The 12,450-nt window shown below is 42.9% G+C and overlaps 1 protein-coding gene across 2 annotated transcripts; it reads left to right on the top strand.

Annotated features, from left to right (window-relative positions):
- The first annotated feature begins 147 nt into the window (after positions 1–147).
- On the top strand, positions 148–11,632 carry LOC124111486. 2 transcript variants are annotated; one of them, XM_046471206.2, is made up of 6 exons: positions 148–236; positions 6,722–6,894; positions 6,991–7,079; positions 8,076–8,188; positions 8,796–10,696; positions 11,327–11,632. In XM_046471206.2, exons 2-6 carry the CDS (start codon positions 6,838–6,840, stop codon positions 11,327–11,329), a joined length of 2,163 nt encoding a protein of 720 aa, XP_046327162.2. In that variant the 5' UTR covers positions 148–236; positions 6,722–6,837; the 3' UTR covers positions 11,330–11,632. The 2 variants fall into 2 exon arrangements, with proteins under 2 accessions (XP_046327162.2, XP_046327163.2); XM_046471207.2 differs by having other exon boundaries at positions 214–236; positions 6,727–6,894.
- The last annotated feature ends 818 nt before the right edge of the window (positions 11,633–12,450 follow it).

Raw genomic sequence — 12,450 nt, 5'->3', positions numbered from 1 at the left:
CACATCCATCAGGTTTCAACCATGTCACAGATTTCTCACATCTTCCTTAAGATGAATTTAAAATGGATGATTAATTTACTGTACTTAAACAGTATAAGGCAACGTCATTGCGTTTTTAGACAAACTTTTATTGATAAGGAAACCGGTTGTCGCGACGTCTCAAAGTGGTCGTGAAATCCACAAAAACATTCTTCCTTTTACACCTGTTCAGCGTTCCCTAAAGACTACAGGGGTCTGTAAGTACCCATTTACTCATAATTAAGTTGTTTGTTTGTTTGCTGTTTAACACCGCACTCAGGAATATACCAGCTATATGACGGCGGTATGTAAATAATGGAGTCTTGTCCAGACAATGCAGTGACTGACTTCAAGAGAACAATTGGGATACGATGACATGCATCAACCAAGTCAGCGAGCCTGACCACCCGATCCCGTTAGTCGCCTCTTACGACAAGCATGGTCGCTTTATCGTCAAGCATGGGTTGCTGAAGACCTATTCTATCCCCGATCTTCTGTCTCATAATTAATAACTGCTTTGTGACATTGCGTTTTGTGTACCCTTTGAAGTCTCATTTATATGTTATGTCGTGTTTTGTGCATAATCAAAAACAAAATTCGAAAAACACATATTAGTGACGCACTTTGGAACGATACACGAGACTATGACGTATGGGCTTATTGTTTTGGTACACGTGATCTATTTTATTCTTTTGTGTTCTAATAGTATTATACCACAATTAGAACATTATAAGATACAATTAGAACTCAAAGGAATACACTTGACCATGTACGTTACAACCTGCCGTTTTCCTGACATGATAGCCAGAATGTACCGGTCACATTAGCATGAACATTACTATTAAGTACAACAAGTCTTTGATTGGCAAGTCGGGAGAACATGATGACATAAAAAAGTTTATGGATAACAACTTCTGGTACGTTTTTGGGTCGAATCCCATCCGGAATTCGTAGCCACATTCGCAGCGTAAGGCAGCCAATCGCCAGTCCACAAAGTCAGCGACACAACTCCCCACACGGAGGCTTCCACAACATGGAAACACACACGTAACACACACATACACACACACACGTAACACACACACACACACACACACACACACACACACACACACACACACACACACACACACACACACACACACACACACACACACACACACACACACACACACACACACACACACACACACGTAACACACATACACACACATACACACAAACACGTAACACACACACGCACACGCACGCTCACACACACACACACGCACGCATACACGCGCACGCACGCACACACACAAACACACACACACACACACGTAACACGCACACAATACGCATACTCATTATTTACCTGAAGAAGGGGCAAAAGGTAGCACTGAAACGTCGTTACAAACAATAGAGAGGTTGTTATCCACAAATGTTTTAATAACTGCAACAGATAATCTTTATATTACAGTATTAGTTATATCGAGGCGTGTCAGCTTAATGTGGGAGGAAAGCCCGAAGTGATGCAGGTCTCAGATGTTTACCGCTTCGGTGAAACCCACGAGCACGGGTATGGTGCTGATAAACCTAGAAACATAATCGGGGCGAACCGGGATTCGAAACCCATTAGGTTTCTGGCGTGCCCAAGGGACGCAACTCTGCACGGCGAATCGCGGCGCCTTAGACGACTGGGCCACCCGTGCCCCCGGTATGGTGCTGACAAACCTAAAAACATAATCGGGGCGAACCGGGATTCGAAACCCATTAGGTTTCTGGCGTGCCCAAGGGACGCAACTCTGCACGGCGAATCGCGGCGCCTTAGACGACTGGGCCACCAGTGCCCCCTCCAGGCAGGTACAGACTGTACAGAGAGTTCAAAACTGTATTAAAGACCTGAAAAATATCTATCGTTACATGATTATTAGAGTGAGTGAGTGAGTATGGTTTTACGCCGCTTTTAGCAATATTCCAGCAACATCACGGCGGGGGACACCATGGTTATTAGACTCAGAGCCGGAATGTTAAAACCGAAGGTAGATGGTCAGGAATAGAACAATCACTGCACAAGTATGTAAACTTGGTCCAGAAGATGAATGTCATTTTGTGTTAATCTGTATGGTGAAATCAGAGAATATTACTTACCGAAAATGTATTGCCAATATCCAACCCTGAATAAGTTTCAAATGCTATTATCTGGAAATTGTGAAATATTGCTGAAGAAACTATATTAACTTCATGTCGCATATTATGATAAAGCAGGTTTGCCATGATGTGTTAACATTTAGTGTATATTACGGTTGTCACGAATTTAAAGGAACTGTTAATTTTAGTTCGTTATAACCGAAATCGTTATAAGCATATATACAGCAAATTACCGGAACATTAAAAACAGTTTGTTATATCCGTCAGTTCGTTATAAGCGTGTTCGTTATAAACGTATTCTATTGTATATTAATACGTATGTATTATGTATATAGGACAATGGCCTTCATTCGAGTGAGTGAGTGAGTGAGTGAGTGAGTGAGTGAGTGAGTGAGTACGGTTTTACGCCGCTTTTAGCAATATTCAAGCAATATCACGGCGGGGGACACCAGAAATGGGCTTCACACATTGTACCAATGTCGGGATTCGAACCCGGGTCTTCGGCGTGACGAGCTAACGCCTTAACCACAAGGCTACCCGACCGCACCCCTTCATACGAAATAAAGACTTGACTTCTCCTAGTTTACTCCTTGAGTCAAGCCGGCGGCCGCTGTACTGCGCCAACATGGGAATGTAACTTGTCTTGCCGCTTCGGTCGCCCCGACCACGCTACGGTCCCAGTGACCCACATGTCGCAGTAGACACGCAGTTATCTGTGATGTACTGTGCCCACGTGTGCTGTTGTCACTTCCGCATCACCTTGTCTTCTCTCGCAGGACTGATGACAGTTGTAAGATGAGGTGAGGTGAGGTGAGGTGAGGGGAAATTGGGTTTAACGTCGCGTCCAAGATTATTGCACTTGTATAGCGACGTGCATGCACGTGCGTGTGTCTGCTTGTACTAGTCCGGACTGATCCCGATTTATAGTGCTAGCTCACAGAGATACCATGCCGCAGTTTAACATGAATACTCCACCCAGACACGGTAGTCTGACCCCAAGCCGACCAGTCCTTGTTTTAGCCCCCAAATGCGAGGGCCAGACAGGGTAACAACAAGTATCATCTTTTAACGTCTTTTGGTATGACGCGGCCGGGGATTGAACCCCGGACCTTCCGCTCTCCGGGTGGACGCTCTATCACTAGACCACGGAGGCGTCCGACAGTTGTAAGACAACCTCCAGAGTCAGTTCAGTATATCTCAGACCCGTGAAGATCCGTGGTAGCAAAGGTCTTCAGCAACCAATTCTTGCCGAGAAAGGCGACTCTGCTTGTAAGAGGCAACTAACGGGATCGGGTGGTCAGGCTCGCTGGCTTGGTTGATGCATGTAATCGTATTCCAATGGCGTGGATCGATGCTCATTATGTCAATCACTAGATTGTTTGGTTCAGTCTCCATTATTTACAGACTGACGTCAGATAGCTGGAATATTGCTGAGTGCGGCGTAAAACAAAAAAGAAAAAACCAGTATATCCCACGTTCGTTTAATTTCCAAATGAACGAGGTAGTTTGTAGTGCTGTCGGGGGATGGTTAAGGTATTATTTGCATATCAAAGACGTTTACAGGCGATATATATGCATGATGCAAAAGTAACAAATGAATAAAGGCTCAATTATCTGCCGAAACAAGATTCCAGGCAAAATAGTGAAAACAATTGTATACTCTTGAAAAAAAGAAACGCGTGTACGGAGTTAAGAGATACCCTAACCCTGGTACAATCTACCTGCCCTTTCAGCCTCAATCTCGCCACCCCCAAATATCGTATCAACGCAATTTCCCTGGCTAAATCTAATGTAAGTGAGTGAGTGAACGAATTCAACACCTCTTTGAACAATATATCGGTTTACTCACTGTTTGGTTTACCTGAAACGACAAACGGACACCACTCTTCACGGGGAATTGCGGCACCTCAGACTACTGGGCCACTCGTGCCCTCGACAATAGTCAACAGTACCCATGTGGACAATAGTCAACAGTACCCATGTGGACAATAGTCAACAGTACCCATGTGGACAATAGTAAACAGTACCCATGTGGACAATAGTCAACAGTACCCATGTGGACAATAGTCAACAGTACCCATGTGGACAATAGTCAACAGTACCCATGTGGACAATAGTCAACAGTACCCATGTGGACAATAGTAAACAGTACCCATGTGGACAATAGTCAACAGTACCCATGTGGACAATAGTCAACAGTACCCATGTGGACAATAGTAAACAGTACCCATGTGGACAATAGTCAACAGTACCCATGTGGACAATAGTCAACAGTACCCATGTGGACAATAGTCAACAGTACCCATGTGGACAATAGTCAACAGTACCAATGTGCAGTATGTACGTTACCCAAGGCCCTAAAAGCACGTCACCGTAAATCCATTAATGTACGTGACCGAGTTCTCATACACATAAGCTTTGTATTACAATTACCCAATCTCATTAAAATCAGATCTTAGTTCTCGTCCCGCTTAACAAAGATCTGAGGACACCCAATTACGGGTCACGTCAGACCGACCTTGCGCGAACTTTGACCGACCAATGGAATGACTGACAAGAAGTCGATTTCAGCTAATCAGAAGGCGGCTTTCTTTTGCTTTAGGGCAATAATTGCAAATTGACGACTACGCTTCGAAAACATATTTTGACAAATTATGGATTAAAAATGAAACATGAACAAAGGAACATTCTGGAATGGCTAATAGATGGCCTGACTGTCACTTTCATGATCTGGTAAGCGACGCTCTGATTGGTCGGATGAAAGGTGGTTCTGACGTGACCTCTTGTGGGATGTCCTCAGATCTTTGTTTAGCGGTAGCGAGAACTAAGATCTGATCTGTACAATTACCCTTATTATTTGAAATTCACATTTAACTGCCGTTAAGGAGAGAGATTGAGAATGTTTTAAGGTAACACCGTTTGGAGGTGAAAGATTTGTAATCTGTTTACTCATTATCTAAGCCTAGTACATATGTGACAGGTTTGGTGGACAGTCGAGAGACTCGTGGTATAGGATTTAAGTCGTGTCAGCACTTACATGTATTACGGTGTGCCAAGTCCTAGCACACTGTTTTAGAGTTCAAAGATTCAACAGTGTAAACACACATTTAGGAAACGTGTCGGCCATCTTGAAATTGGCGGCCATCTTGATTTTTTGCAGACAGTCAAAAGTCGAAAACGTTTAGTAGTTCTGAATATCTTTTTAGAAACATAACATGGCTATTTTCATATTATTATTATTTTCATATTTCCAAACTAGGATTGCTTGGAACGTTTAGTATGTTGTTTTGGGGATCTTGTGGAAATGCATTTTGGTGAAATAAATGCTGTTGCAATTTGTTCCAAGTGAAACCTTATTTTGCCTGGACTACTATTGACAAACTCCACAACCACTGTCCGTATTAGCTCCTGCAATCTGACGTATAGTGATGTTAAATGTACTAATAGTTATCGTGGTGGCACATACATTTAGTCATGTGCATATGACACAGGTCAAAAACCAGGTGAAGATATGCAGCGCCGGCGGCGGAAAGTAGTTGGTTTGGCGAGCACGTTCGACAACCTTAACCCTGAAAATCCTGATCCCGTCCAAGTCGGATAAACAGGTTGAATGTAAAATATGCGATGTCTTCTGAAGCAAGTGACTTATGCCTCTGTTACGCAAGCAATGGATGGATACCCGGAAGGATGAGATGGAAAAGGGATTACAGCACCTTCTGGGGTTGAATACTCCTCAGGGAGTTGTTGTGGATGAAACATGAATGTACCAGGGCCAGAGTTATAACTGTACGCACAATAAAATAGGCATTGCGTGGAATGTTATTTTTATACAATACAGATAATTTCATTATTACATCTGTGGATATGCCAACGAATATCAAATTCACATATTTTACTACGTGTTCATAATAGTATTCAGTTGTCCATGTTTGTTTATTTGTTTGTTTGTTTAACGCCGTACTCAACAATATTCCAGCAATATGACGGGCATCTGGAAATAATCGAGTCTGGACCAGACAATCCAGTGATTGACATCATTGATCAACGCAATTGGTATGAATGAAATGCATCAACCAAGTCATCGAGTCTTTTTACCGTTATACTTTTAAAAAAATTTATAAATAAGTCTTGTTTATTTCTCATCACAATATGGCCCCCCTGAAAACCACTTCGGTGGAACACTAGTATATGTCGTTGAAACACTATATATCATACTTTTATACATTCCCATAGTTCGATCAAATGAGGTTTTAAAAGTTGTAAACGTCTAGTAATAAATTCAATTCTAAACTCGCTCCCGTGAAGTGCCAGTTTATGTTATTATGATGATGGCGGCACCTTGTAACAGTTATGCATTAAAAAAAAGTATTGAGAGGGGCGGTGGGGTAGCCTAGTGGTTTAAGTGTTCGTTCGTCACGCCAAAACCACGGGTTCGATTCTCCACTTGGGTACAATATGTAAAGTATTTCAAGTGTCTCCTTCTGTGATATTGCTGGAATACTGCTAAAGGCGGCGTAAAACCATACTCACTCACTCATTCACTCACTCATAACATGACTACAATTCTTCGCAGTGTAGGCTCGTGTGACGTCATGAATACCGGCTTCCTCTTCCGGTGTCTTCCTCTTTACGCATCCCTCTCTACATCGCCATCCAGGAAGTATCAGCAATGCTCATGTCTCCCCTGAAATGTTCCTGATGAAAGAACCCCAGCGTATGATCAAACAACCAGTCCAGCCACAAAACGCAAGTTAATTTGTCATGTGTCATGCTTATCCGTGTTTATGCGTGACGAGTCACGTTCTCTACCGTGACGTCGAGATATATATTAATATATAATAGTTTCAGATGAGGGAAGGCGTTAGAGGGCTCGTGGCGCGGTTCCGTCAAGTCAACACGAGCAGCGACTGTTTGTCTTTACAGAAAAAAATGTAAGTTTTTTTCTTATCGAAGAGGAATGTTCATATATGTTGGTTTTGTAATATGTTTTGAGCGAAGGGAATATTTGGACTGGATATCGCTTCAGAGATGGACCAGGGGCGGTGGGGTAGCCTAGCTCATTTATATATAGTGGTTAAAGCGTTCGCTTGTCACGCTGAAGCTTCCCCACATGGGTACAATGTGTGAAACCCATTTCTGGTGTCCCCCGCCGTGATATTGCTAGAATATTGCTAAAGGCGGGTAAAACCATACTAACTCACTCAGACATGGACCACTTGACGTTATAAGCGAGCACAATAAGCTTCCACGCATTGTCTTGACATATAGGGACGGTGGGGTAGCCAAGCTAATTTATATATTGTGGTTAAAGCGTTCGCTTGTCACGCCGAAGACCCGGGTTCGATTCCCCACTTGGGTATAATGTGTGAAGCCCATTTCTGGTGTCCCTCGCCGTGATATTGCTAAAATATGGCTAAAAAACAATGCAATACAATTGCGGCGTAAAACAATACTCACGCATTTGTCATACATAGTTTGAGCCACTCGTTTGCCTGGGTTAGCTTGATGTGGGTTCGAATCCTCTAAGTATATAAGTAGATGTAGTATAAATAGATGTACATCAACACATACCTCATGGGTTTCAAAAGGGTAATAGATACAACGGCGCTAACGCCCACTCACCCAATCAATCATCAATGTCATTCCGTGCTTTGTTATAAAACATCTCCGTTTATAAAATCACTTCAAGGAGCGATATGTACTATGGCAATGAGTTCATTAGAGCCAAATAGAGCCGATATAGACCATGGTTGTTTTGTGTTCGTTATTTTAACGCCGCACTTTGCAATATTCTTTAAATAATTGAGTCTGAACCAGACAGTCCGGTCATTGACATCAATAGCATGTACAGACCCCGCTAAAGTTGGAAAATTTCTGGGTGTGGCATTAAACAAGAAACAAACACATCTGTGATGATCGGTTTGTAGGTACCCTTCTTCCAGACAAGTGTCCGCAATGCTGGTGGTGATCATGACGTTGCTGACGGCGGTGCGAACAAGTGTTATCGTTCTCCACGCCGAGCCAATACTCGTAAGGCAAGGTAACGTGATCATATTTATTTTAGCAATATCAAATATATTATTATCCACCAAAGTTTAATGATCTTGTTAGCAAAGGAATGTAATTTGGAGCACCCACACTGAAGTGTTTACAATAAACAAATGAATTAATTTTAGCACTACTTGTCCTTCCAAATGTGCGTGTCATTTAAGAAAAGGTATTACACATGTATTAAACTGTGTTTATGTCATTGAATGTAAAGCGGTGGGGTCGTCTTGTGATAAAGCGTTCGATCAACGCGTCGAAGACCGAATGGATACAATGGGTGAAGCTCATTTATGTTATACTCCGTCGTGATATTGCTGAAAGCGGCATGAACGATATTCACTCACTAGTGAGTGAGTGAGTATGGTTTTACGCCGCTTTTAGCAATATACCAGCAATATCACGGCGGGGGACACCAGAAATGGCCTTCACACATTTTACCCACGTGGGGAATCGAACCCAGGCCTTCGGCGTTACGAGCTAACGCTTTAACCACTTGGCTACTCCACCGCCCCTATTCACTCACTAACTATCACAACTAACTATATTTCGAGTAGCTACTAATCTGAAATAAGGTTTGATGTTTCTCTTCCTTTGTTAAGACGCAGTCCCACATTATTTACCAGAGATGCCTATCCCACCAGATGGCCCGCAGGATCCAGGTATACCGTGGCCTCATAGTAGGGAGCGCACACACATATTCGACCCTTATTGTGACCCAACAGGATGGAACCTCAAACCGTCAGCAAATAGTGGACGTGTTCACACACATGCCTCGGTCCAAGACAGCATTGGCCAAGCTTCACAAAACCCTTCTGGCAAGATTAGTAAAGGCATCGTGATGATACCTGGTGTTACATGGAGTAAAAATGTCGATGGACGTGTTTACAAAGATGCCTTGGTCCAAGTCAGCCCTGAACAAGCTTCAAAAACTCCATCGGGTTACAGGACGAGTAGTAAATCCATTCGAAGGACAGCTGGTGTTACATGGAGTACACAAGTCAGTGATGGTGGACATGCTGACGAAAATGCTTCAGTTCACGTCGGTGCTGGCTCAGCGTCATGGAGACCTGGTGGCAGCTTTAAACAGGGTAGTCATGATGTTAGCAGGATGTCGGGTGTTCCTTGGAGGAGAACAGTTGTGGATGGTGGTCGGTTTCCCGGCTCGACAGGGAATATTGCAATGGGTACAAAACATTTTGATTTTTCCACAAACCCCATGGCGGATTCCATTGGAAACGTGTTCCCTTTCAACAGGCCCATGCTAGAACCGGGGGCTCCGAAACCAGGCTTGGTTCTGTTTCGCCATCATCATTTCCATGGACAATGGCCTGGACACAGCCACGTACATGAACATTCTAGTGGGTTAGGGAGACAGCGCAGCTCCCAAGCAAGTCAACCTTCACCACTCACTCTAAAGCGTTTGTTGGTGACACCTAAACCAACAACTGGTGTGCTATCTCTACTGGTAGGCCAATTTCATCAGACTTCAGCAACCGCTGACAAACCCATAGCTGGAGAAACACGTCCAACTGGTGCATCTACGCTGTCTACGACAACCAACGACTCCATGATAACCAACAAACATTCCTTGACAGAGAAGACAGACATGTCTACTCATCCTCTTATAGCTTCTGGTAAAAGTAACAACGATAGAACACACACGATGTCCAATAAAGGTTACAGAAACGTCCATGACTCAAATGGAGGACAAAGAACAGTTGAAAATGTATCAGTTGTCACTGCTTCGGGCTTCGTACGTACACCACAGCAAAGCATGTCTGATGTAAAAACACAAGGACTTAATCCTGCCTCGCGTGGGAATGGACCATTGAAAAAACACTCTTTGTGGGAATTCGGTTTGCCAAGAAGTACTTTTAGAAAAGACGGCAATTTTGAAAGACAGTCTACAAGCAAAACCATTGACTCCGCATCAAGAAATATTTTCTCTCAAACAACATTAAGAAAGTCGTTACTAGATGCTACTCAAGGTGGGAATATAAACATGGCTTTATCTACAACAGACACTGTCATGCCGCTTAAAATAAGCAGCGCCACACCGTTTGAAGTAAGTAATATTACTCCATTTGACGTAACCACTGCCACAACCTTTGAAGTAAGAACGGCCAAACCGCTTGAAGTGAATAATGCGACACCCTTTAAAGTAAGAACCGCCACATCCCCTGAAGTCAGCACTGCGGCACCCTTTGAAGTAAGAACAGCCACACTCTTTGAAGCAAGCACTGTCCAAAACTCTGCACTGAGCACAGGTCTACCTTCAGCAACGAGAACAGACGGTTCCTCTGTGATGGCTCCGACGGCTGACGTACACGATGTAGAAAGTAGACAGTTTGAGGGTTTTGTCGTTGGTTCATCTGGCACCTTAGCCTCCAATACCTTACTACACGAGAGACTTCACAGTCAGTGGCACTCTCTGGGGCAGCGTATGCATCAGATAGCCAGTCAGATCAACGGTGGTGGAGCGGGCACGCAACAGACTCGGGTAGGTCCTCTCTTTCAAGCATCTTTCATGAATGGGGTAGGGAGATTTTATGCCACATGAAATTGACACACTGTACCCGTGTTGAGAATCGAACCATGGTCTTCGGCGTGTCAAGTAGCGGCATTAACCACTAGGCTATACAATCGAGGTCTGTTTCACGCCATTGGCCGTAGATTCGTGTTAAATTGAACGTGCATTATCATTCATCTAATCTCAATCACTAATTAAACGAAATATTTTTAAATGTGATAATGTCAATACTAGTGAATCAGCCGAAGTACACAGGAACATCGCATCCCAATTGCGTAGTTCAATGATTTCAATGGCTGGATTGTCTGTGAGACTCGATAATTTAGGTCACTCTCATCATATAGCTGGAATATTACTGAGTGTGACGTTAAACAGCAACAAACAAACAAATATTATCGTATTGGACTAGGTTTCCTATAGAAGCTTTTTGAGCATTTAGCACTTTGATTTGTTTGTTTATTAACCAGTTATGTTTAATAATCTAATTAAACTTCACATCAGTTGTATTACATTATTAGTAGCCTCAATCAATAACACGTTGTCAACATGTTCTAGTCAGCTTCTTGTGAGTAAATGTGCGCTGATGTTTTTCTTATTCAGTGAAAGAGCATTTCGGCTCAGCTCGTCTTCATTTTGTGGCTGCCACAACACAACGTAACAAACTGCAGAGTAGGTAGACTACAAGTACATCTGTTCACGGCGGCAACACACAAGCGACGAGGATCTTCTGGGTGTCTAATGGGTACATGCTGTTCCCGTTGAGGGACTCCGAGTGATAAACTGTAAATGAACCAGGAAGACCGCTGGACTATGCCAAAAAGGCCAAGATCATCCTGAGAGTTATATGGTTTACTAAATACCCTCGTGTTGACTGGAACTAGCAAAACATTTCTCAGACTTAGCGACCACCACTACTTGTTGTCATGATATTTATTTATTATGGATTTCTGATGCAAAGTCATTCAAACTGCTCACTTGGTAGCTATCCATTGGTAGCTATTTGTAAGAACATATGGTATACCATCATACTTATGGACTGATCGGTGAATACCAACCAATTCTGTTAAGCAAGCAGTTTAAACCTTGATGAAATAGTTGACGCAAATATTCCGTTACATGTGTACCACGTTCGCCATTATTCCAATGATGTGGCAACGTCCGTTCCCAACAATAGGGAGAATAATACCGTAAGTGGCTGCGGTTCTAAAATTACAGAAATAAAGTTTGCTCTACCCCCATGTGTATTTTTACAAAGTGTATTTTGCCCTGAACTATTATAGTTAAAGCACAAGGACGTTCACTGAGATGCCTCAGAACCTTGTGTTTTGTTGGGTTTTCAAATAAAACATGTTATAAGCGGTGCCGAAAATTGAAAATCCTCGAACAGGGTTTTCTGCCGGGCTGTTCGACCTAATTGCCTGCACCCTTACGTAAAGTCACAAAGTACGATTGAAACATAATATGACAAGACTAAAAAGGTGAGTTTATGGTTAACTGAGTCACTAATTATTATCTGCTCAGTGTTATTATCCATAACCCCATGCAGCAATAAAAAGTACTTAGATTAAAGTTTTTATGTTAATTAGCTTCAGTTGAATCACGTGTCTCGAAACATTCCACAAGTGCATAGTGGGACCGAGCTAATTCATTGTTCGGTGAACATAGCCGAGTGAGTGAGTGAGTTGGGTTTAACGCCGCTTTTAACATTATTCCAGTTATATCAC

This window comes from Haliotis rufescens, unplaced genomic scaffold, assembly GCF_023055435.1.
Source record: "Haliotis rufescens isolate VD_foot unplaced genomic scaffold, xgHalRufe1.0.p SCAF_21, whole genome shotgun sequence".
Lineage (NCBI taxonomy): Eukaryota > Metazoa > Mollusca > Gastropoda > Lepetellida > Haliotidae > Haliotis > Haliotis rufescens.
The sequence above is the reverse complement of the archived record's forward strand: the minus strand, read 5'-3'. Positions and strand labels throughout refer to the sequence as shown.

Coding starts and splice junctions, on each gene's coding strand:
- LOC124111486 (XM_046471206.2), top strand. CDS start 6,838: ATGTTCCTGATGAAAGAACCCCAGCGTATGATCAAACAACCAGTCCAG. Junction 6,895..6,990: donor AACCAGTCCAGCCACAAAAC/GCAAGTTAATTT, acceptor AATATATAATAG/TTTCAGATGAGGGAAGGCGT. Junction 8,189..8,795: donor GCCAATACTCGTAAGGCAAG/GTAACGTGATCA, acceptor TCCTTTGTTAAG/ACGCAGTCCCACATTATTTA.